Source organism: Plectropomus leopardus, chromosome 24 (genome assembly GCF_026936395.1).
Source record: "Plectropomus leopardus strain MGB_pleo_1.0 chromosome 24, ASM2693639v1, whole genome shotgun sequence".
NCBI lineage: Eukaryota > Metazoa > Chordata > Actinopteri > Perciformes > Serranidae > Plectropomus > Plectropomus leopardus.
Window position 1 is genome coordinate 10,347,101 of NC_142199.1, and position 26,427 is coordinate 10,373,527.

Here is a 26,427-nt window from a genome sequence, read left to right on the forward strand (position 1 = left end):
GTTAAATCACATCTGCTCTATTCTATTCTATTCTATTCTATTCTATACAGTTTACACAACAACATAGATCACCAGCAATAGTAGTTGCAGTGGTACAGGTTATTATTATGGGCTCTGATAGTAACACTCCATGCATGCAGGAGTATTTCTAACCGCATGGTGGTACACTTGGGTTTTAATCCCAATCTCTCTATACAGTAAACAAGGAAACACGTGACTACATTTTTTTTTTCTCCTCCGTGACGGGCTTTATGATCCGTCCGCCCATCTGTGTCATGGGTACATCAAGTTGCCGGAAATGATCAACAATAAGGCCGAAAACCATTATTGCCTTCAAAGTAAGATAATAGTCCCAATATTAAATATGAAGTTATATGTAAAACAAAAACATACTGTGCAGATTTTCTATTAGAGTCCATTAGAGGAACCAAAACACCCCGTCTATGACATGAATAACCAAAACATATGGTTTCCCTTCTACTTTCACACTCACGTATGTGTGACGTCACAAATTTATCTGATGAGATGCAGCTCCAAAATACTGTCACTTCTTACACACCAAAGGCGATCAGGTGGATTATGGGCCTCTTTATTGCACAGTGCACTCCTGTAAACACAGTATGACAGTGGGATGGGAATTAGCATTGGTCTTGGCACAAGTCATTTTAATTTAACCCCACCCCAAAAAACACAGGAATTTCATGTTTTATATATATATATATATATATATATATATATATATATATATATATATATATACACACATATATGTATATGTGTGTGTGTGTGTGTGTATAAAGCATTAAAACATGGTATGATAGTACAGCATATATTATTTGTCTGTTACAATGCCTCAGGTTGCATATTCACATGCATTACACTTGAAATACATGAATGTATAAAAATGATCAATTTTTAATATAAGAGAGGACTAATGAACTTATTCGACATTTAAAACAGCGCACATAAACAGCGCCATGCTAATTATGTATGCTAATTACCATACTGTCATTGTCATCGATGAGCTAGCCAAAAATAACGTGCGGCTACTGGACAATAATAAAAAGGACAGCTAGCGCTAATAAACCGGATAACAGTATGCATTAACACATCATAAAGGCACACAGGAAAAAGCATAAAATATTACCTGTAAACACAGTATAACCGTGAAATGACGATGGTAATCAGAACTGGCACCATGATAGGTCTGGATAACACCTGGAACAAGTAAATAATTAAGCTAATTTAAAACAATAAGTTACAGTTTTAGTCTTTAAAAATAATAATTGTGGCGTGAAATAAATGATAACTTAGTTTAAAACACACGGCTTAAACTTGTTATAAGTAAATTAGACCGAAAAAATACAAAATATTAACATTTGAAGTCTTACAAGATCAGATATTATCCCAGACTAGCAAGAGAACAAAACCTACTTTCTTCTTCTTCTGCTTTTTCTTCTTCTTCGTGGCGTTCCTCTGCGCGCCCACGCACGTGGAGGGCGCTGTTAATTTAACCAACTCTGTTACATAGGCAATTATGTTTATTGTTCCAGAGATTAGACTATATATTTAATTATTTGTATTTATTTATTTATGAATTTAAATACAGTCTATGGATGTACCCTGCATTTTACTCCCTTATACCACAATGCAGTGCAGTCGTTTATTTCCGAAGGAGAAGAAGAAGGTTGAAAGCTTGGTAGCTAGCATGTGAGCTAAAGTAGGTTGCTCTATTTACCAGTTGAGTCTGCATTTGCCTTCCTCTCAGCCAGATTGCACACCCCCATTAATAAAAACACCTTAGACAGGCAGTTTAGGAGCAGTGTCTCCGGAGGGAAAGAGAGCTCCCTTTGGCTTAGACTTTGGGCTTTATTACTTAGGAGGCATTTTAAACGCACAGAATACTATACCAAAAAAAAAAAAAAAGACAAGGTTTAGTACTTTACCTGTTGATATAAGCGCTTTTATTTTGAAAGTCGCAACCGGAAGCGTTTATTTTCTCTTAACGCCTCACTTGACCGTCTTTCCGTATACCCCGTGATATCCAAAACAACACAACAAAGTGGGAGAAACATGGCGAGCGGAGAGGAGGCCAGAAGACGCCCCTCGGTTACCTCCTCTTCGGTCGGCCTTGAGGCTCTGTTCCCCGCGGGGACATCGGAGCAGGGCTGCGGGAACCCGGAGCTGGTCCGTCTGCGGGAGCGTCTCCAGGGCTGGCTGTCTCAGTATGAGCCGCTGCTGCTGTGGGTGCAGAGGCTGCTGGTGTGGGAGAGGCCGTTGTACAGCATCTCTGTCGCCCTCACTCTCAACACATTATTCTGGTAACCGACCGAGTCCGACTTTAATCACGTTTTTACCCTTTTTGACCACGCTGTGTTGTCGCATTGACCACCATTAGCTAGCTGGCTAACAGCGAGGATATTAACAGTGAATGTCAGGATAAGTTAGCTAATCCCACGTCTTTAGCCTAATGCTAACGTAGCTTGCAAGACAGTTTAAACTTAATTTGCAGCACAACAGATTTGACACCATGTATTAAATACTATCAGAAAAACCTCATGACGCTGACAAAAATGTGAAAAACAGTTATTATGAGTTGTTACATCCGTTAGTTTTTGTTTATCTTAATCCTAACAAACGCTCATGTCATGCTCAATGGCCCAGGCCTTGTTGGCCAGCTGTCAGTGACAGCCCACCAACAGAGGTGCTGTGTGGATGTATTTATTATGTGTTATTTAGAAGTGAGTCTCGTGATATTTTATGTACGTTTAATATGTTAATGTGCTGAATACAAGTCAGTTGGTTGACGACGCTAAAGTTTCCGATTCAGTAGTTAAGGGAAGAATAAAGGGAAAAGTAACTTTACCCTTAAACACCTGAGCAGATTGGCTCGATTTCTGTCAAAGGCACAAGAGGAAGGGCAATAAGCAACTAAATGAGAAAAAAACATACAAAAAGTTGCAACAGCATAACCTGAAAATAAGTAAACAAAAGTTTTGAAAAAATAAAATAAAAACATTAGACCAGGTCCAGCTCAAAATCCACTATACTCTGACATGTCAAATCCGAACTAGATCATCCCAGAGAGGCTAAAAATTATATAAAATACAATTTTAGATTTGTGAAGAAAAAAACTAAATGAAACATACACTTTCTATTTTTTTATTTATTCATTAATTATTATTAATTTTCACAAACAGAATAGAGGTTGTACAAATCTGAAACTGAGTTTTTGGTTCAATGTGATCTGCATGTGAAAAATGTGGTAAAATCTTTTTTCTTTTGTATTTTCACAAATAGAATGAGGTTTCGCAAATGTGAAATTTGGTTTTAAATAATCTAAAACCTCTCTGCGATAATCTAGTCCCGATCTGTCATGTCTAAAGGTGTTTTTTGATCTGGCCCTGCTCTATTTTGGTCTCCATGTGGAAAATGCAGCAACGTTTTCCTTTTTGCATTTTTGCGAATAGAATAAAGGTTCCCCAAATGTGAAAGTTGGTTTCAGACAGTGTTGAGACTTTCCCTGAAACTTCTCATATGCTTTCAGATCAGTAAGGGCTGAAAAGAGCTGAGAGAAGCTCGTTAAGCATTGCAATTTATTTTCCCCTAAACTCTCCACTTATCTCCTAAGTTGTAAACTGACTTCAGCATTGGTGGCCCAGGCCTTGTTAGCCAGCTGTCAGTGGTAGCCCACCAACAGAGGAGCTGTGTGGATGTATTTATTAAGTTTAATTTAGAAGTACGTTTTGTGGTATTTATTGTATGTTTAATATTTTCATGTGTTCAACATAAGTCAATCTGTTGGCTGTTTACCTTTGTCGCCACAGGCTGCTGTCCTCCACCTCCCTGCGGCCTCTGTTCCTGCTGAGTGTGTCCCTGCTGGGACTCATGCTGCTGGAGAGATGGAAGCCCAAGTTGCCCATGATTACTGGTGAGCCCAGGCCTTTTTGTAATTTGAATCTGGTCCTCAGGCTTTGTCACTCATTGCCAAAGCAAATGTTCGCTGTTGCTGAGCCAATTAAAATCTATATTTGTGGAACATGGACCTTTCACTGGAGGGAGAAGCCTGCCCTGACAGTGTTTACACTTGGTGTATTTAACTGCCTAAGATAATTTATTTAATTTGCATTAAGGTGATATTTCAGATTTTTTCAAGTATGTGGTTGGTCATGATGTCAGTCGGCATTTAGTAACAGGCTGAAGTCTGACATGGAAGTTAAGCAATGGACTGCTGTGGATTTTGGTCAGCAGCAAAACATATTTTATCCACCTAAAAAAAAGTCCTATCCCAAAAGGAAAAAAAATCAGTATCAGTTTAAGTGTACACTATATTTAGAATATTTTCTTGGTTTTAAGTTAATGTCATAGTAATTTCCAACAGGAAAATGAATCTGTTATATTGCTCTCTTCAAAGCAAGACTCCGCTGAGAAAAACAGTGATTTTACATCGCTGAACACAGGAGCTTCTGGTCTACTGCTGCCTTGAACAGTTATTTTGTTTGTGTTTTGGGTGTTTAACAGGGTTAGGTTGGATTCACCAAAGTCACACAGTAACAAAAACTGACTCACTGATCAAAACAGCAGTAGACCAACAGCTCCTGTGTTCAGTGAGCTAGAATGAAATCTGAAAAAAATCTGTGAACAAAAAACCTTTTTACCCCAATAGGCTCTATAGCAATCTTGAAAAACTTGTTTGCAAAAACATATTTTTTGTTCATGATCTGATCTGCTGCTGATTGTGTGTTTTCTCCTACTGCAGTTCAGCATGCAGAGGCTCAGCCCGTACAAAGGTTTGTACTGTGTGTACATTATCAACAGATTACTTGGAATATATTTGTCTTAATAACACTGCTCTTGTGTCTTCATATCCTAAAGTAATTCAAAACAAGAGCATCTGTTAAATTCCAACAGTGATAAGTCTGTCGTTATGCTCATATCATGTCACATATCACACCATATCATCAGAACTAACTTTTGGCTACCAGTCTAGTTTAGTATGTTATATTTGTCTGTGTGCATCTCCACTGTCATTACAATAGCATCAGACTGCAAGCATTCAAGTCATCAGATATTCAGTTTAGTATAGTTTTCTCTTGTTCCATGAACCCATCAAGCTGCACACTGGGTAGGATAAAGAAAAAGATTCTCAATGAGCCACCATTGATCTCACAATCAGGCTTGTGAAGCTCTTGGTAAAGCATGTACATGGACAAAGACGTAACAAAAACTTAAATTAACAAAGCAATGTTTCAGCTTAATGTAGTGTATTTCACACATCATTTTTTTTACAGCATACGTACAACCTGCAGCTCTAAAAGTACAGTTTTGTGTTCTTTGCAAATATTAATTTTGTCACACTCTTCCTGTGTGTGTATTCTTTTTTACATCCAGTGACACAGTGAGTGTGGAGCCGCGTTTGCTCAGCGTTCCTGAGCTCAGCCACCATCTGGCTGAAAGCTACCTGACCTACTGCATGTACCTGCAGGAGATGCTGCAGTACAAACGACAGAACCACGGCAAGGTACACTTTGACTCTGCCCACTGACACACAAGAGATTTAAAGGAATAACCAGTAGTGGCAGACATTTCTCACACCCTAAATGTTTTGAATTTGGTTAACTGCAAAATCAACCTCGACTTGATGCAGTGGGGCTTATCTCAGCAGGTGCTGCAGTTGCAAGACTTTCTCTTCTATCATGCACAAACACACCTGCAGAGATAACATTTCCTCATGTTGCAGTCATGCAGCTTTAAGGTGTAATCTCCTAATTTCTATCACTTTTTCTGTTCCCCCAGTTTTGTGTGATGATGTGCAGCGGCTGTTTTGTACTTGCCGTGGTCGGACATTATGTACCAGGAATCATGATCTCCTATATTATTGGTGAGTCACCTCATACCTAGTTGACACAAAGGAAGTGTTGTGCTCAGCTTTGAATTTGCTCTGGATTGCGTGCTTTCCCTGACAAACAGAGGGTGTGTGATTATAAGTAATGATAGTGGTTAATGGTGTAATTACTTGTGGTTTTACATTCCCTGTTAAATTGTTTATTAAATATTAGGAATCCTGTTGGTGCAGGTGTAACTTGACACTCATTACAGAAGCAGCATTTTTTTTTGTGCACATTTGCGTCATCTTGCTCGCTCGTGAACAAAAAGAGCAGTGTAAAGCTGTCAGTGTTTTCTCTGTGTACCTGTTCAGTCCTGAGCGTGCTGCTGTGGCCGCTGGTGGTGTACCATGAGCTGATCCAGAGGATGTACACGGGCCTGGAGCCGATCCTGATGAAACTGGATTACAGCATGAAGGGAGATACCGAGCCCCGCAAGCACGACAAGAGGAGTGAGTGCTGCTAATACCCTCAGGCTATTAAAGCAGGCCTAACATGTGTGTTACATCAAATTACAATCCTCCAGCTAATAAAACACATGCTGGTGTTTGTGACATTACTCTAGGAATTAAGCATGTGAGGAGGAAGTGTAACACGGAGCTTGTATTGATGTGGATCACCTTTCTTTTCCCTCTTACTGATACCCAAACTCATTGTAACACCTCATGTTACATAACTCTGTCAATAGAACAGAGTTGAATATTAAGGAAGTGTGATAATAAGTTTCTCTGCTTACATTTGTACGTAGCTCTGTAACAGTACAGTGCTTTGCAAAAGTAATGGACCTACCCAAAATAGTTAACTCGAGATAATATATAGTTTATAATTAGCAATAGTTATATTATCATTTATAATTTATTTTTATCAGTTCATAACTAGTAATGTAATGTCCATCTGTGTGCAGTCTAAGTGTAACATGATGTTAGCATATTTACACCTTTTCCGAAAATGTCCGCAACACCACCAAACAAGTGACACCAAGAAGACAAGGAGCTCGTTTTTTTCTCTTGACGTTTATATATGTGTATTCGTGTTTTTAACAGAAGTGAAGAAGGAGGTGGAGGAGGGGGATGAGCCAAGAGCTGAAACAGAGAGCGAGAGTGAGGAGGAGCTGTCCTGTTTCGCCCCGACGGTATGGAGACACACCTGAAAACTCATCCCACATTACACTGCCACACAGAGTAGGCTGTTAGGAGGGTGTGTATAGCATGAGACCAGTGTGAGGAGCAGGGTATGTTGTGTATGTTTTTAGCTGGAATGGAAATGGAGCCCTGCAGTGTGGTGTAGAAAATAAGTTCAAGCAGTATGTATTTCAAGTACTACCACATTCCATTAGCGTAACTGTAGTACAGGCCTGCACTTTAGGTTTAAGTTTTGTAACATAAGTGACTGTAATTTATCTGACTGGTTTACTGCTGTGATACATTCCAGTCAGGCTGCACAATGAATCATATATTTTTCTCAATCTCAGTTTTTTCTTCCTCGAGTTAAATCAATATCTCAATTGTCTGAGATATTGACATTTGGAATGCGCCCCATTCTCAAAGAAAACTACAAATCAAATTGAGCTCTTGGTAAACCAACAGCCAGCCTCTGCTGCAGTGGCAGCCTGTGGAAAACTGAATTTTGCGGCTGCAGACAGCCAAAACCAAAATCAAGTGTCTGCAGCAGAAGGCGAGCTAATCCCTCTCAACGGATCATCATCCGTTGTTTGGAAGTATTTCAGATTTAGGGTAAGTTAAGTTAAGAAAAAACTGATTATACGCAAAGAGTGCACTACTTGACTTGTGTGTGTGATGCAAAACAACACATCTAACTTGTTCAACCACATGAAAAAACACAGAAAGCTCCAGTACGTTGAATGCATGAAGGCACGGAAGTAGGGATGCATGATAGTAAAGGCTCCATATCGTCACATAATAACTTTAAAATGGAATATCGGAATTGCTAATTTCTGCTGGTATCACAAACTGATTTTTTAAAAATAATTTCAATTTTTTTTTTTTTTTTTTAAATATGCACTGTAAATAAGGACTAGTCTTATTTTCCAGCTAAGACTTTCCACATGAGCAGAATGTGCAGTAAAAATATTTTGTCCCTAAAATCTTTTTGGCCATGATCATGCAGCCCTCGTCCTCAACAGTGAGTTTTTACCTCAGGAATCCAGTATGTGTGATGATGACAAAGTTGATGACAGTTGTGTTTAAGCAGTGATGTAACGCCGTGGTTTTCTTTGGTCAGGTTGATGTGAAGACCACAGCTCTGGCAATGGCCATCACAGACTCAGAGCTGTCAGATGAGGAGGCGTCCATCTTGGAGAGCGGAGGGTTCTCAGTGTCCAGAGCGACCACTCCTCAACTCACTGACGTCTCTGAAGGTGAACGACACCACACTTCAATTTATGCACATACAAAACTATTTTTTACAAGGATAAGTTAATGGAGGTGTTGCAAATGTATGTCAAGGTAGTCCAGATATAAATTCACGCAGTGCCAGGAAAATTTGCTGATTTATTTATGTCTGGCTTCACTTGAACGAGTAAAGGCATGCATTCACTGTATTTGAATGTGATGAACTTGACTATTATATACAATAAGAAAACTGTCTAAATTTCTTTTAAAAATGGTAAGAAGGCGATGAGCAATGACAATAGAAATGACAAAAAAAATTGCAAGAAATAAATAAAAAGTGCAAGAAAATTACCTGAAAATTAGTAAAGGAGAAAAAAAGAGGAAAAAACAAACAGGGCAAATGAGACCTGGATAAAGTACTAAAACATTTTTTATATTTACATATTTTTATAAAAAATATTTAACCTTGCAATTTGTTGAACATTTCATTGCTCATTGTATTTTTTCCCATGTGTTTTTAAATGAATCACACTAATGTGCTCGGGTTTAAAGGGATAAATATTGTAAAAGGCATCTGACAGCAGCACAAGAAACGTAATGTTGCTCCAGGTTTTAAATTGACAAGAAATTGACTGCTTAATTTTAACATGGATTTCTATGCTTATTTTGCATGTAACATTACACAGGATGTTCCAGAGAATTTTACAACGAGACACTAAATAGTCAAGTAAATGTATTGGTAAATGTGTATGAACCCTGTATGATACTCAGGAAAATGTCTCGATTTTTAAATTATATCTGTCTTAGATGTTCGAATCTGATTTTTCTCTACTACAGACCTGGACCAGCAGAGTTTACACAGTGACCCAGAGGAGGCCTACCTGCGGGATCTCCCCGAGTTCCCCTCAGTTGAGGAGTTCCCGTCCATCGAGCACAACCTGCTCCACTTCCCTCTGCGTGGCCCCGGCCAAGCTGACGGCGCCCAGGCTGGTGCTCAATCAGAGAGCGAACCGCTGAGCCCCGCCAGCCTTCTCATCCAGCACCTGGCATCTCCGCTCCACTTTGTGAACACACACTTCAACGGACATGGACGACCACCTGGGGGTGTGGAGGCCGTGTTGCCTGGTGCGGGGGAGGAAGCGGGGCGGCAGGAGGGAGAGGAGAAGGAAGCCGAAGTAGGTCAGGGTGTACAACAGTCCTTGGAAGCCTTGAGCGAGGAGATAGTGAGTACGGCCATCTCCACTGTGGTGCAGAACACTCTGTCGGCTCTGCTGCGCTCCAGCGAGGCCAGCGAGGAGCCCTCTCTGGCTGAGTTCCTTCCTACTGAAACCCCACCAAGCGCTTTGGAGATCTCCACCACTGCTAACACTACAGTTACTACAATAGGGGTGTCTAGGGCTGACGAGGATGAGGCGATTACGACGGAAAGCGGCAACGGCGAGGAGATACCTGACGACACACTAGTTCCGACCGAGGAAGAGGACTTTGAGCTTCTGGACCAAAGTGAACTGGAGCAGTTGGATGAGGGGTTGGACCTCATCTCTGACGGACAGGCGGGGGGAGAAGCTCCAGAGACGCCTCTGTCTCCTCATCATCAACCGCAGTCATAGCTTCCCTGTTGCCTCCCCCTGAACCCCCTCTGTCTGTTTTTATTTGTACGTTAGACCGTCATTATATCCGTACATACCGCTACATACAAAACATTTATCAAAGAGTTTGGAGTTTTAAACTGTTGGTCGGTGATAGAGTGGCATATGGTTGAGATTACTTGGTGATCACATGACAAGGGTCTGTTCAGCCTCGGTACCATTTCTCGTGGCCTGCTGGTGTCCTGTTTAGGGCTGAACTGGTTCAGGTTAACAGCTTTGTTGTCAGGGGTTTGCAAAGCATTTTATATTTGGTTTTGCTCGATCGTCAAACGCTGAAATCTGCTTGATAAATTAGCGGGCACATTTCTCACTGCGCCGTGAAAAACCTGCCTTTATTTTTTCTATCGTGGCGAAGAGCTTAACCCTTCCACCTTGTTTTCCTTCAGATGTTTATCTAGATGGTATTATGACGAGTTGAAATGTTGGATTATATATCTATTAATATATGCTATAAATTATTTAATTTAACAGTCAGTTGATGAAACAGTCTGACAGAAAATTGAATCCCTTCAGTTGCCCATAATGATTGTATGGTAATTGTTTTAATGATGACATCATGGACGTCCAGGTTTGAAATGTAGTTTCGTATACCCAGTTAGTAAAACAGTAGTATTATCCTTCACTTTATCCTTCCCTCCAAGGTTACAGTTTGGACCACAGACTGTATGTAAAGATGGACGATGCGTCTTTACTTCCTCCCACAGTACAAAAATGAGGCCAAAATATTTAATTCTGTGGTATGCACCCCACTGCATATGCGCAGTGGTGTTTCTCCTGTTGGCCCCGCCCACGAGTTCCTGCTCAATTTTACATAGTGATGTCACAGATTTTTCAGTTGATATTTTAATTTAATTAATTTATTTTTTTCGGCCTGAGGAAAGTTTTGCTTTTATAAAACCTCCATGGATTAAAAATGCATAACAAAAAAAGTCATAATTGACCTTGTTTTCAGTTTGAAGTATGCTGTCAGCAGTCTTACAAATGTCTCTTTTACAATTTTGATCTATGGGAAAATGATTTTTAAGTCAAAGGGTATTTTTTCGCTTAAAATAAAGGCAGTTAAGGGTAGCGTGAAGGTTACATCTTGTTACTTGTGAATCATGTTCATGTAAAATGAATTATAAAGTAGATTGTTGCTACGTTTTCTTCATATTTGTTCAGTATGACGTTCTACAATGTTGAACTAGCGGTAGGCACGGTTTTTAAGAGCGTGCCGTGGATGCAACAAACAGAATGTGTCTTAAGCTACAAGTCTCAGCGGCATCAAGTTACTGCCTATACACCCACCCAACCAATCACAAGCAGCGCCGATGATTGTGGGCACACCGATTGGCACAAACAACTGTCAATCATGTCATTGTAACTAAATAAAACCAAACTGATCAGAAAATCAAACGCTTGAACATACAGCAACGTGATAAGAACCACACAAAATGAAAAAATAGTTGAACGTGTAATCAGATTTTTTTAATTCGTCCCATGTCCTATTTATTTAGGTGACGGGGGCAGGGTTTATGACCCATATTGACAGCAGCCACTACATATTTTGGCTTCACTTTTGGGGAGCTGTCATGTCGTCCATCTTTATATACGGCCTTTGGTTTGGGCAGAAGCATTCGGTCATTGGTGGTCTTTCACTTGTTGCCTGGAAAATGGAAACTTTGACATTGTTGGATGTTGACAAGTCGTTGATCTTTACCCGTACACATAAGTGACTTTGTGGCAAGATAAAAGAAATGTTCCCGAATCTTTTCTCTGTGATTGATGCCTCGATTGTATTCTTCTTTGCAAACAGAATTTAATTTCATACATCCACATGTAATTGTCCCATAAGTCATTAAATTTATTCTTGATCTCAGTTAAAAGACACACTGTTTGTTAGATAGGCCCGTCTATACCCAACTATTTGTTACATGTATAGTCATCACTGGGATCTGTATATTTACCAAATAACCTCCTTTGTGCCACGACAAGTCCATGCATGCCATGCATCACGCATGTATTTACCATGATCAATATTTGAGGTCAGTCTTCAAAGGAGTGTTACCGTTCCTGGAGCAGATTTTGTTTCTGTTTTTGGAGGGACATAACAACACATTGTGTATCCGGCCGCTGCTGGGGATTTATGGAAAGTTTTTGACAAAAAGAAATCTATGCTCGACTGTATAAAGAGGCCGTTTTTGCTTTTGTAAACCACTCAGCATCCAAATCTCAGGGGTGGGTTGTACAAATTGAATATAACATTGCAGAATATGTGTCCATTTCCAGACTTGTCGTAGTGCACTGTATTTGTACTAACCTTTCCTTTTTTCAGTCAATGCCTCCTTGTGTATAGTGTAGAAATGCTAAAAAAAGGAACGTGTATATTCTGCATGTAAAAACAGCACTCTGTTCAAGTTCTCCTTGTCAGCTGACAAAGTACTGCACAATTTGTGAGAAAAAAAAGTCAATTTTAATGTTTCAGGTGAAAAGAGCCTGTTGAATTCAGTTTGTTACATATTTAATTACTGACATGGGGAGGAAAGTTTTGATGTATCCTCATTTTTCAGACTGCCCAGCTGTAAATGTAAGCGGGTGGCGAGTGGTAACATCAGATTCAGTGAAGGATATTAACAGACTAGTTTGTGTATGGTAGTAGTGTGTTTTATGCTTAAAAATATCGCTTCTTGAACTATAAAAAAGGCACTTACTGAACTGTACAATTTTAAAAAAAGGAATATATTTTCTAATTTCTCCTTTTTCCATAAAGTACTCAGTTTGATCTTTTACATCTAAAAATATAACAGCTACGGACGGGTTTCACAAAGCGGAAAAGATTTATTGTCATTAAACTGGTAAAATAAAACTGCAACACCACATGTGAAAGTAAGAGAATAAAAGAACAAACTGAAACAAATTGAAGATGTGGTGCTGGAATTAATTTGGATTATTTCCTGGGATCATTTTAACTAACTTCTACCTTGTGTTGTTTTTGTCTGCATTGTCAAGTGTTTGGCAAGGGATTTTTTCTTCTTAATGTTTTTCAACTGTCTTCTTTATTTATAACAACTGTGTTACTTCCTGATGCAAGTTCTTTTTCCTGGAAAAGAAAAACAGGTTTTAGTACCTTACAAACAGGTTTAAAAATGCTGTATGTATAGCTCCAGTGTGTAGGATTTAGGGTAATATATTGGCAGAATATAATATAATAAGTATGTTTTTCTTTAGTGTATAATCACCTTAAAATAAGAGTTGTCGCATTTTTGTTACCTAAGAAGGAGCCATTTATACCAACATAGGGAGCCTCGTCCACAGTGTTTGCCATATTGTACTGCCATATTTCTACAGGAGCCCAGAACGGACAAACCAAACACTGGCTCGAGAAAGGGCCATTTGCGATATGTTAACATCATCATCAAGTTATCAGACTCGCAATCTGCAGTCCTCACCACTCAATAACTCTAAATCCTACACACTGCTTCTTTAAATAGTAACAACAGATTGTTGCAGTGAAAATGTGTGTTTTGCAACATCCCTCTGTATTTTCCTAACCTGACGGACCTGTCTGAGTTCAGTTGCCGAAAGATGAAGTCTCTCCTTCAACTCATCTCCGATGGTCACGTCATGCAGCACAGACCATCTACCATCTGTAAATGTTACTGGGACTGAGAAGACGATGCCATCTGGGATATTATAGTCACCTACAAATAACCAAGAAAAAAATATAATTTCAACACCAGCTAGAGCAGCCAAAATCAGTGTCTGATGTCATGCTGTTTCTTCACCTGGGCAAAGTACACCCAGAGAGAACACCTCATCTGGACTACAAATGCCATTCCAAGCCTTTAGGACAGCCAGGATCCCATTGGTGAGCGACATGGCAGCTGCTCGGCATTTCTTTGCAGCCACAGCTGCACGCTGATAACGCACCAAGTCTTGGAAGTCTGTTTCCAGCCATTTCCTGGAAGAGAGAAGGAGATTAGCAGTGTATCTCAGCTTGAGATGTTTTTGATCCTAGCAGTTAGATTGCTGGGCCAGATGTACTGTGCAATCAACACTGGCACAGACTGAAGTTTTGTAATTTGATATTAGAGAAGCCAGACCTTATCATGTTGTGTTTGTTTAGCCTGGAAAGTACCAGGTGGGTGGAGGGAACCAAACAAATCCATGTCATCAAGTTAGATAAGCCATTAATCTAATGTTTAAGGCAAACATTTACTTAATCAAAAACTTTTTTTTGTAACAAACCTGTCATGGAGAATCTTTTTGGCTGGCTGGGAAAAGAAAGCAGGTCCTTTGATTGCCCCATCATAGTTAAAAACTTTTGCTCTCTGCAGGTCAATGTGGAAACTGCCACTGATGTTTCCCCACACCACCACATTTGTAATATCTAGAAAAGAAGACGTAGACATAATTAATCTTGCAAGAGAAAATGACCAAAATGCAATTGGAAAATACACCAGTCAGCCAAAACATAAAACCACTGACAGGCAGCGCAAATAATATTGATCATCTTGTTACAATACAGTGGGCATCATGCAGCAATATTCTCTTAAAGTACTCTTAAACAGAGAAAATATTAGAACAGTCAACTCCAGAACAAATTGTGGATAAGAGCAAAAATAAGAGAAAATAAGAATGTGTATCTTTTCTTGCATGAGGCCCAGTGTTCTGGGCCACTGAGTTCTTTGGGTTGTGAGGTGGGGAAACAGCATGTCCCATTACAGCTTGTTCAGGTTTGGGATTTGAGGGAATTTGGTGGCCAGGTCAACGTTTTGAACTCTTTGGCACGTTCCTTGAACCATTCCCTACGCGTTCTTGTTATGTGGCATGGTGCTGGGGGGGCCACCAGGAGTGCCCTTGCCATGAGGGGGTGTACTTGGTCTGCAGCAGTGTTTGGGTTGGTGGAACAGGCCAAATGGCATTCACATGAAGGCCAGGACCCAAGGTTTCCCAGCAGAACATTGCACTGTAACAAGATGATTAATGTTCCTCACTTCTTTATTTTTCATTTTTTGGTGGTATATTAGGTCTGGAGAGAGATGATGTGCTACCTGAAGTCCTCACGTTCAGCTTCTTTGCAATGATTGCCTTGGCTTCGTTCTCCAGCTGTGTTGCCATGGTGACAAATTGGTGGCTGTCAATGGAAGGCGCATTGTCCAAAAGAAGCGAGCATCGCAGGTTGACGAATGAGTCACCAGACACAATCACCTTAACCTCCTTGTTGGCCCTTGTGTCAATCAGCTGTCCGTACTCTCTGTACCTGTCTGAGATTCCCCTTATCTTCATTTTTTCCTCTTCCTCTGCATCATCAGACCACCCCTCATCCAGCAGTACAATCACATTGGCCTCTTGGAAAGCCTGTTCCAGATCTGTGTGTATGGTCACCTGTGGATAATACAGTTATATGGCTCTAATTTTCTTCAGATGTGGTTTAAAATTCTAAAAATACATGAAATATACTTGATGGAGCAGAGAGAGTGCCAGGTCCTCTGTCTCCATCTTCAGCCCCTGCAGTCTCTCCTTGTCTTCCTCCAGGTCCAGTAAGTGGAGGCTGACTGTGGACACGTGTGGGAACACCTCAGCAGAGAGCAGATTGGGGATGAGGAATTGGCAGGTTGGGCTTAGAGCACTGGAGAGGTATGGAAAAATGTCATCTGTCAGCAGTCACACGTGTGAAACATTTCCACAGAAATAAAAATATTTAGAATGAGATTGTCTTTGGTTTTGTGTTTCCAGACTTGGGGACTGTTTTTCTATATCAGAGGAAGGGGTGGCTGGGGTGTCAGCAGGAAAATAAATATAAATTGCCCAAAAAAAAAATTAAGAAAAAAGGTCGCCAAACTTTAAAGAATCGCCCATGCCTTCTAAACCTGCGGACCCCCGTGTTAAGGCATATCTTCTTTAAGAATCAGCAGTAAATACAGCCATTTAAATTTGTATACCCCTCCCTTAAGCCAAGTCCCTCTCCAGTGCTTTAGAAATTATTTGATATGCCTCCCCCTTTTTGCATCACACCCTCTCCTCTCATATATAACAAACAGTCCCTAACCCACCTGCTGATCCATATGTGAAGGGGTTTGATAAGACTGACATGATGCTGCTTCTCTGCAATAAGATTCATCTCCGTCTCTAGATTCTCTGCAGCAACTCTCAGCATCATATCCGTATCCATGTCTGATGTGATATTGTAGTAGCCCTAAACAACCATGGATTGCAGAAATGGGCAGGTATGGAAGTTTAGAAGTGATTTAATGAAGAAAACCAAATATATGCCTACCTGACAGTGCTCCAGGAAGTCACTGAAGCCCCCTAAGAGCATTCCTTTCCCTCCTTGGTCAACCAGTTCCCTCCAAACCAGAGGAGACTGTATGTGTTTCCAGCCATTTCTTTTGCAGATAGTCTCCAGCCATTCCTATCAGGGACCAGTGAGAGGTCACATCAGGCACTTGCACAAATATACTCACAAAAAAAATATTAATAACTTAAAGAGACTCAAAAGCGTCTTAAAACAACAGTATTACATGTCAGTCATTTCTTTCCTTTGTTGAAAGCATGTCAGCTAGCATAACTGTGTAACTAATTTTTATTTATTTTTGTGCTTTTTAAAATTGTTATCATCATCAAATTGTTATTGTTGTTGTTTGTTTACTATTTATTTATCTATTTATTTAATTTTTTTTTTCTGGCTGTAAAGTTACTAATGATCCAGTGGGTGGGAGGTTGGGTAGGAACTTGTTTCAAATGTATCATGTTCAAGCTATATTTGTTTACTTGTTGTAATTTATTTGAAAAAAAAACCACCTTGTTAAAAAAAGGAAAGTCTGAAAGAAAAGAAAAACAATATTACCTTCCACTCATGCGGGAGGATGGAGATCTTTTGGATCCTGAAGTTTGGCAGACATCGCTGCAGACGGTCTGCTAGTAGTTCCGCTTTGGCGTAATGTGGACAGTCTGTTTTTCCTGTCGAGTACAAAATACTTTTAAACAGTTTTATATACAACATGCAGTATTTATATTTCGATAAACTATATGTAGTTATATGAAATGAAACATTACCAGCGAGGACAAATTTAGCCATTGTATCCGCACGGAGTTGGTTGCTAACGGTTGCTTAGAAACCATGGACGTTGCACTTATTTGTGTCCGTGTAGGAAATACTCCAACAAAATAATCCGCACGTTTTATAATAACTGTGGGTTTATGACTTGAAACGGTCACATGTTATGAACCGTAATATACATTCTACATGAAACATATTACATAAAAAAACACAGTGTATTATATTTGACATTACGTAGTGGTGTGCCAAGTTACCGAGGGGACTAAATATGGCAGTGCACACAGCATTGAGAGCGCATCCCCGAGTGCATGCGCGGAGTCGGCGCGTGAGGCTGTCAGCTAATATGTAGTACACTAGTATAGACATATGCATTGGACTTTCTTTTGTCTTTAATAAAGCTTTGTTTCTCTTCGCTAAATAACATTTAAATGTTACATGGTCTAGCAAGTGTCGAGTCACCGTGGGACAAATATTCGTACGTTTTCACGGTTTAAGTAAGAAGGTAGGGGCTTAACTAAGCTAACCTTTGCTAATGTAAGCTGGTGTTTTCATACTTGACAGAAGCAGTCTGTTGACCTTGTTGGCAGCTCAGTTGTAGTACTTTGTAACTCTGGATACCTACATAATTTAACAGCCTGTGTGGACAAAAATGTAAAGCGAAACCAGTCGGATACTTTGGAAATACAACGTCAGTTGAGTAGTAGCTAAAATGACCTTTTATCATGTAATAACGTTTCTCAATTTTAGAGCTAAATACTGGGTGGAAATCACCAGAAGCTCCACGATACGATATCTTCGTTATACTTCAGTCACAAGACGATACTATTGCGAAATATTAACATATATGACATTTTCACGTTACAATAATTGTCTAAATAAATAAAAAATATTGCGCTGTCACGTTATTGCAGAGTTATTATTATCAGTAAACACACGTTAAACAAACGTATTATTACTGTAATTGAAACTTGATTTTTTTTTTTTACAGATGAAAGTATATATCAGGTGAGATTTTCCGTTCAGTTGCATTTTTTTTTATCAACGTCAATAATCAAATATATATATATTAAAACAGTCAATTTTTATACCATGTTAAACCACAAAACTGGTATATCGCTGCATTCCTAGCCATATCTTGTGTCATAAATTAGCGCCTTTTTCCTCCACTAGTTTTATTGTCAAAGGAAAACTTTGTCAACCTTTGTGTTGTCTAATAAGACAAAGTTTTCAGTCTGTTCATCACACTTCAGTCATTTTTATTGCAGCAAATTGTAACTACTAGACTGAAAAAGCATTTTATTTAGTAGGCTACCAAAAGTCTTATTTGTATTTGTAAAACGTAAGAATTTATATTGTAAGAAAAACCGGATACTTGCGTCCGTGCATCAATACAATATTGCCACACAAAAATATCCAGACTATCAGTTTTTGTCCCCACCCCTAGTAACTACTTGATGTAGTCAGTTATTTGCTCCACACAGCAACAGTGCAGTAATTAATAACTCCCTTGTGTCTTGTTCCCATTTTCTCCCCCTTAGATCATCCCCTTATTAGAGAAAAGATGTCTTTCAGGGTGACAGAGGGGGTCATGAGATGTGGCCAGCGTTTTTGCAGCCGCAGGTTTCTATGGCAACAGCACAGCTTCCTGGTCACAGCCAAAGAAGACGCATCTTTTCCAAGTCACCAGGTAGCAAAGATCACGGGGACAAGGCAATGCCTGACAAGCCTGGATAAGAGTTTTAGTTCGATGAGGTTTTACTCACAGAGTGGAATTCACAGCGAACACTTGAAAGAGAGGGAGCAACATCTTTCTTCTTCACTGTCAGATTCTTCGCTGCTCGTTGACATCCAATCTGATGAGACAGTCTCGAGGCAGACACAGTATAGTTCGGCCTTCTTGGACCACCTTCAGCGTTGTGTCTCTCCATCAGATGTCTTGGACCTCACCTGTACATTCGCACCCACAGCTCAACACGTCAGCTACTGCCTAAGCAGAATGTGGTCCCTCACTAAGAAGATGACAAATGAGCAGCGACGCTGTGAGCTGCAGCTGATGTTTAAGCATCCTGCTTTTGAAAAGCTGCTTCAAACAGCCTTGAAGGAACTGAGAAATATGCGCCATGTGAGCGTGGCTTTTGCTCTCCAGAGTATGGTCAATCTGGGTGTTCCTCAACGTAGCCGTGTGATCCAGACGTTCCTCCGAGCCTGCCAGGTAGGCACTGAAAGATTGTTAACCAACCAGCAAAAGTTTTTATTTTGCCAATATTTTTGTATTGTTGTTCATCCAAATACATTTTATGTCCACTAACAGGAGAATCTGAGCAATTTTGATGAAAAGACACTGTCCATCTTGGCCTCTTGTCTGGGATGTATGGAGGAATGTGCGAATGTCAATGCACTGAAGATGGGAATGAGGTCAGAATGATGAAATGATGGATCAGTGAAAGATAAAAGCATCAGATTTAAGAATTGTTGAAGAAAATTGAATCTTAATGACTAAATTCAGGGTTTATACGGTCATGAAAAATCTATAAAGTCATGAAATTTGCAAATAGCAATTGCCAGGCCTGGAAAAGTTATGAAATATTGTTTCACAAACGTGTGTAATAACATGATGTGTTCAAGTTTTTTGGCTGTGATAAATGGTGTCATTTTTGTTGATTAAAAAAGAAAATATGCCTACAGGTCAAATGCAAAATACAGCTATTTGAAGATGTATGCCCCTCCCCTAAGCCAAAATATAAAACATAAGTGTGTCCCCAGTGCTTAAAAAATATCTGACATGGTTCCCCCTTTTTCAACACCTCTTCTCCTCCCATAAATAAAAAGGTCAAATAACCAACCAAAACCTTTAAAGAAGAAAAATTGCTATTTTATTCTGTAAAATATGCACACAAAAATGTCAAGAAAAAGCCAGATGTTTTTTCTTTAAATTTACTAAAAATGTCAAGAGAAAGGCCACATATTTCTTTTCTTTCAAGGTTGCCAAAAAGGCCTTTTTTTTTTAAAAAGAACACTAACAATAAAAAACATATTTTCTTTCCCAGATTGTAAAAAAGTTTTTTGACATTCCTCCTCCTTTTTGCACAACCTGCCCCCTCACTCATAAATAATGAACAGTTCCTTAATTATATTTAAATATTCAGTTGTGATCCTGTGCTGAAGTCATTTTTTTTGAATGATATGTAAAAATGCTATTATATAGTAATGAAAAATAACCTATAAGGAGTCTCAATGGTTGTTATGGAAATGTGTGTATGTAAATGTATGGTTAAACTATGTATGAACCCTCTATGCAGATGCTTACCACTACTTTACTGTGGCTTTGTCCTAGGTTGGAAGTTGAGGCCCGTCTCCCCCAGATCAAGAATGTAGTTATTCTCCAGATCATGATGCGTCTGGTGGGGAAAGATGCCCCAATGAACCTCAAACGGAAACTCGAGGTTGGTTTATGAGTCTTGGTTTTCACCATATTTGGTATCCTTTTATATGCAGTTTTAAAATGAATCAGATCATGATTGCCATCTGTTGTGCAAGCATGTGCGTAACTGCTTAACATTCTCTGATATCAAATTTCTGATTGTGACATCTTGGAGTTTTTGAAGCACGGGAATGAACAAAAACAACCCTTATTGTTGTTTTTTTCCCCCTGTAACTGAATCCATTCCACTTTGACACTCATTCTGTGCTCTGCCTCCCTCAGAAAAAGGCTTTATCAATGACCGACCAGTTCAGCCTTGTCAACAGCCAGTACATGATCATCACTATTGCCACAATGGGCTTCTACTCCAGACCATTGCTGGATGTCTGCAGTAAGATGATCAGAGGTAAAAAACCTTTCCACAAAATAAAATGGCTTTGAGCTATAGTCTTCAGATGTTATATTTTGCAGCACAGAATCAGATGGGGAGCCTGAAATAGTCAACTTTTAAAAAGACTTCTGTTTTATAGTTTTACCAACCTGCTCTCCCTCTTTGTTTTTTTTTTTCCCACATCTGTCGTCTCTGGTAGAAAACCTCTATGGAATCCCCTTCAACAAATTGTTTGGAATCCTGCAGTCTTGTAGGACTCTAAGCCACAGAGACAAAGATCTGTTCACTGACTTTTCAGACTACATTGCCTCTTCCATAGACATTTGGACCAAAAAACAGGTACTACACCACACAACTATGTTGTTTTTCTCTTTTTTTTTTTGGCTCTGCGGCGGTGATAGTCAAGGCCAGAGGCATTTTGTTGTAGGGTTGTCCCGCACATTCTTGTGAACGCAATATTTCAAGAACACCTCGGGAATTTCTTCATTTTTTAAACAAACGTTTGAGTAGATTCAAAGATGAACTGATTTGACTTTGGTGGTCAGAGGTCAAGGTCACGCTGACCTTGCATTCGTATCAGTGCCTGGATTTAGAGGTAAGGGAGAGGTATTAAGAGACTGGGAAATCAGGAGGCTGGCCTGCAGCCTAATGAGCAACCAAAACTTTTCGAAACCTGTTTGTGAATTGTTACCTACATTCTAGACGCTAACAGACAGTTAAGCAAGAACCTATCAGTAAATACTTAAAGAAAACCAAAAAGCTCAATTGTCCTCTATTTTCTATTTTATGTACAAAAGTCTCTGACTAATAAGTAATCATTTCAATTTTACTGTTTTTTTCATGCCAGCCATCAAAGTGTAAGACTTACCTCCTCTCTGCTCAGGTGATCTCCGTCTTGTCGATATTTGAGGACCTCAACTTCTGTCCCTCTGCATTAATGGGGGCATTTCTGGAGAAGGTGATCGCCAATCCAGACGCTCTGACGCTTAAAGACCTCCTCTGTATCCTCAAGGTGTATTCCAATCGTAACTATGATCTGCAGCACCAAAGACAACAGTATGTCGCTGACACGTCGCTGACACGTCACCATCTTTGTTTCTGCATAACTTACATGACTTGAGGTTAATTTCACACTTGATGTATTTGTTGGGTTTTATCAAGGTTCCTGGATAGTCTTACCATGGCTCTAGTCTCGTATCTGCCCACGATGTCTGAGTTTGAGTTATTAAAGGCTGTGTATTATCTCTGTCTGCTGGGCCACTTCCCCGCTGCACCACTGGAGCAACTCCTGCAGAGCAGTACGCTAGAGAAGTTTAAGACTACAGGTAACACACAAAATCACTCTTTTTATTTTTGCTGTGTGACTTCTTATTCTCCTCTTAACCTCTCTATTTCCTCTTGCACTTTGTTTTTTTGGATTTCACCTGTCTGAACTTTCTCTGTTTCTCCTCAGCGCTCTGGAATCTCTCTGCTCAGCAGGAAATGTTTCGGTTAGTGGACTTGTGCCTCCGTCTTGATCGTCCTCCACTTCCTCAGCCCCTCACAGTCCCCCCATCTGTCCTGAGAGACCCTGTCCTCAGAGTATTTCCAGTGAACTTGAAGCTCTCGCAGTGCTTGCGGAGTGTGTTGGGAGACCAGGCAGAAACAATGCTGCAGGAAATGGTGGTGGAGAACTTCTACGTCATAGGTGAAGACATAATATGTTCAGGGTTTGTGTGGTCATGGAATTTGTAAATAGCAATTCCCAGGCCTGGAAAAGTTTTGGAAAACCAGATATACGCCGATGTATTTAAGAACAGTTAGAAATTTTAAAATCCATTGATAATTTCTGTTTTTATTGGTTCTGGCTTTGATAAATGATATAATGAAATTGCCATTTTTTAAAAATTCTTTTTTAAAAAAAGGCCATTTTTTCCTCTGTAAAAACAGCCAAATTTTGTTAAAGAAAAACAACTCAAAAAAAGAGAGAGAAAAAAAGGTCAAATATTCAAAGAAAAGGGTGTGTTTTCTTTAAAAAACCACCCAGTAAAAGAAATAGATAATACCGCCACTAAAAGTTGTATGACCCTCCCGAAGGCCAAAATTTAAATAAGTCCCTCGCCAGTGCTTTTTGTACCACCCTCTCCCCTTTCATAAATGAAAAATTGTCAAAATTTTTTAAAGTGAAGAATTCACCAACATTTTTTTTTTTAATTTACCAGAAATAAAAATAAACACTGCCTGTGTAATGTGTAAAAATTCAGTTCTAATCCTGTTCTGAAGTCGTTATTTTTGAAATGGTATATCTTTAAAAAGCTATTATATAGTAATAAAAAAGAACTGATAAGAAGTACCGTTGGTCACTTCAGAGAATGTATTGTCAACAAACTTTGCCTCAAAGTCATAGAAATTTATTGGTAAAAATGTGTGAACGCTGATGAAGGGAAGTTAGAGTTTAAGGACGATTTGTTATACAGTGAGTGGATGTCACAGTTTCAGCTTGGGCATTTTACTCTGAAAGAAAACAGCTACAGCACACAGCTAATTTATAAACAATGATGCAAGCAAGCCCTTGTGTTTGTGTGTGTTGCCTGTCAGACGCTGTGATAACCAAACCTGTGCCAAACCACACCTCTGTGACTGAAGCAAGTGCAGGAGAAGAGCGGTCTCCAGCAGAGAGCAGTCAGAGGTAAGATGTCAGCTCTGCAGTCGACATCGTCGCCAGACTAAACTTTTTTTTTTTTTTTTTTTTTTACATATTGTGCTTATGTCATGTTTGGTAAAGTCTGATGAGGTGATAGCAGGTGGAGAAGATGTTTGGGCGTTCTTTTCTGGTAATGTCGGGTATTGACGCATGCCATAAATGCGTGCATTACACATCGGATTCCACAACTCAACATGCAACAGAACAACTTCTTGTCAATCTAAAAATATAACATAAAAAAGTGCCTGAAAAGCAGGACAGTTTTTTTTTTTGTATTTTACACAGGAAAAAAAAAATGCTTGAAATTTAATTTTGAACTCTTAGTCATTTTCTTTTAGTGAGCAAAAGAAACGGTAGAAAAGCTGCCTCAGCTTAATAAATCATGAACAGAAACTCAACAGATTTCGTGAAAAAACAAACTCATCCAACAAATTTAAAGAAGAAATAATTACTACCTAAATTTTAAAATTTTATGAAATTGTGTTTGCAGTTTTTGTTGCATACTTCTAGCCTTTGAAATGGTTTCCATATGACTTTGCATTTACTGTTTTTATTGTTGATATTATGTGCACATCTATAGTCATTTAATTTCTTCATCATGTCATCTCTCTTACACTATTTTAGTCATTACTGCACAATAATGTCTAAAGTTGTTCTGTTTTTACATAGGCCATTCAGTTCTGTAACTAAATGGATTTCTCTTGAGCCTGCTGATACATTTCCCCTCTTGAAAAAATGGCTCTGATGATATACTGGAACACAATATACTGGAAAATGTGTAGACACAAAGTTGATGTATATGATTTATTGTTAATTTGCATAATGTCTATCATTGTGCATGGAAAGTAAAATTAAAACAGAACTTTATAGATGATTAAAATTGAAAAACAAAACAAAACAATAACTGACAAAACTAAAGAAAAATCCCAAACTATAATAACTCCACTGATTAAAGATCTGCTGCTACATGTGTGTGTGCGCGCGCGCTCTGAACACAGCTTTGTCTCACTTTAAAGAAAGCCACAATCTCTTATGTCTTTTTCAGATTTCACATTTTCGTCTGTCAACCTCTGTTCAAATTTTGACATTTTTAAAGCTGAGAAACTCCTTTTCTTGATGTCCTAGAACCGCAGTATTTATCCCATCACGCTCTGGTTTTTGCTACGGTACGTCCAATCCCTGTGGTCGTCTAGCTGTCAAGATTCGCCATCTGAAGATCTTGGGATATAACCCTGTCATGGTGAGACTCAGACATGATCATGATTTCAGTTTGTTTAAAGAATCGAATTTGACACTTAACCTGGTGTTAGAGTAATATTTCTACATTTATTTCTAAACATGCATTCAACCACGTGGTTCTTTCAGATATGAGTTTAAATTTCCCCAAGAAGCTGGGTGTATATGCTGAAAAAAAATTGAACACAACACTTTTGTTTCTTGCTTCCATTTTTCATGTTTAAATTAAAGAACCAGTGATATGTGTGCTCTCAATCAAGATGCTAATTAAACAGCATCATTACAACATGTATGTCCACTACACATGTCAATGACTTTTTTTAAGCACTTTAGGGGAAGAGCACACAACTTTAAATGGCTGTCTTTTGTGTTTATTTTACCACCAATTTTTAAAGAAAACATGCCTTCCAAAATTGCAAGCCTGTGGTTTGGAAACCATGTTTTCTTTAATAACTATTGGCTTTTAATAGTTTGTATGATTGTTTTACTTTGTTAAAACAAATGTTGGTGATTTTTTTTTCATTTAAATTTTGTAGCTTAAATATTTTTGGCTATATATTTATTTATTTTTCTTAATTTTTTTTTAAAAGGCATTTCTTTTTTTAAATCACTAAAATAACAATATATCATAGCCAGAAACAGAAATTTTAGTTAGATTTTCAAATTTGCGACAGTCCTTCATTATGTAGGATTCTGAAAATACCTTTAAATAGAGTTTGGGTGTTGTGTGTATGAAATTCAGAAGTTGGGCATAAAATATATATTTTGGGTCCTTGAAAAGTCATGGAAAAGTTCTGAACTGACAACTAAAAGTTTTGTCTTTGAAAATGTGTGGGAACCTTGTATGTGTTCTTCTTCAAACAACAAATTATAATACCACTTTTTGAAGACGTAACAGTGTTGAGCACTTCAGTTTTAGCAAAATTTACATGATCCAAATCCTGTTCCCCAGATAACGAAGCCAGAGCTGTCGTCTGCGTTGGAGGAAAACCTGACGGATTTCCTCAGGGGACAGATTTTTCCACAACACCACAGATCAGACACACAACCAGAGGTGGACCATCTGGGATCTTGAGGACTGATGTCAGTGCTAAACACATGCCAAAAGCCACATCTGGTGCAATAAACTCAATCTGTGCAATCATGAACACACAAACTGTTTTCTGCTGTTGAAGGTTTGTAAACAATTAGGAAGTAATAATATCTTAAAGTATTGATATAAATGTGCTCTGGATAAAATGACATAGATAAAGAGAACCTGAACTTTGCTTTTGGTGTTTGTCGGAGGCGTGACTGTGGGGGATGAAAAGAAATCTTTTATCGCTTGTTTTTTATCATCTTTCCCAAAAAGGCTCAAAAAGCTAACAGAAACAATCTCGCTGATGCTCGTGGTAGCCGATGAGTAAGAACTGCGCTGCTGAATGAAACCAATAAAAGCAGTGTGTGCACTTCCAATAACTGCACAGAAAGTGCAAGGTGAGCAAGGTAAAGGTGGAGTCCCTTTGAAGCAGCTACATCTGCAGAAAGCAGCAGAAGGAAAAAAAAACGGTAGAGGGAGGGAAACAGGAAACGCTGCACATTGTTATTGTTTGAAGTGTTTGCGTCTCCTTGTTGTGTATCTGCTTCTCATCAACCTCAGTGATGTTAACTCTCCGAAAATACCATCTGATGTTTGTGATTTCTTTGAAATAAGAGCGCGCAGGCTGGAAAAAGGCGCGTGATGTTAATCACAGTTATATTTACAGTTTGTAGACGCCTCTAACGGCTTT

The 26,427-nt window shown here is 39.0% G+C and overlaps 3 protein-coding genes across 5 annotated transcripts; 2 read left to right on the plus strand and 1 right to left on the minus strand.

The window, feature by feature from the left end:
* Positions 1-1,972: 1,972 nt before the first annotated feature.
* Positions 1,973-12,781, plus strand: retreg2 (reticulophagy regulator family member 2). The gene is made up of 9 exons (XM_042513044.2): positions 1,973-2,321; positions 3,828-3,931; positions 4,760-4,790; positions 5,392-5,521; positions 5,797-5,881; positions 6,200-6,337; positions 6,929-7,017; positions 8,127-8,262; positions 9,074-12,781. The coding sequence occupies exons 1-9, from the start codon at positions 2,074-2,076 to the stop codon at positions 9,844-9,846; spliced, it is 1,734 nt and encodes a 577-aa protein (XP_042368978.1). The 5' UTR covers positions 1,973-2,073; the 3' UTR covers positions 9,847-12,781.
* Positions 12,226-17,060, minus strand: mdh1b (malate dehydrogenase 1B, NAD (soluble)). The gene is made up of 10 exons (XM_042513045.2): positions 16,924-17,060; positions 16,715-16,827; positions 16,145-16,279; positions 15,921-16,063; positions 15,328-15,496; positions 14,919-15,252; positions 14,113-14,254; positions 13,650-13,825; positions 13,426-13,565; positions 12,226-12,964 (listed from the first exon to the last, which is right to left on the minus strand). Exons 1-10 carry the CDS (start codon positions 16,943-16,945, stop codon positions 12,908-12,910), a joined length of 1,431 nt encoding a protein of 476 aa, XP_042368979.2. The 5' UTR covers positions 16,946-17,060; the 3' UTR covers positions 12,226-12,907.
* A 166-nt stretch (positions 17,061-17,226) lies between these two features.
* On the plus strand, positions 17,227-25,806 carry fastkd2 (FASTK mitochondrial RNA regulator 2). 3 transcript variants are annotated; one of them, XM_088074591.1, is made up of 13 exons: positions 17,227-17,429; positions 17,916-17,932; positions 18,466-19,139; positions 19,239-19,342; positions 20,262-20,370; positions 20,631-20,754; positions 20,939-21,078; positions 21,623-21,795; positions 21,901-22,064; positions 22,193-22,426; positions 23,317-23,407; positions 24,548-24,662; positions 25,611-25,806. In XM_088074591.1, exons 3-13 carry the CDS (start codon positions 18,489-18,491, stop codon positions 25,731-25,733), a joined length of 2,028 nt encoding a protein of 675 aa, XP_087930717.1. In that variant the 5' UTR covers positions 17,227-17,429; positions 17,916-17,932; positions 18,466-18,488; the 3' UTR covers positions 25,734-25,806. The 3 variants fall into 3 exon arrangements, with proteins under 3 accessions (XP_087930717.1, XP_042369036.2, XP_087930718.1); XM_042513102.2 differs by lacking the exon at positions 17,916-17,932; XM_088074592.1 differs by lacking the exons at positions 17,227-17,429; positions 17,916-17,932 and adding an exon at positions 17,472-17,615.
* The last annotated feature ends 621 nt before the right edge of the window (positions 25,807-26,427 follow it).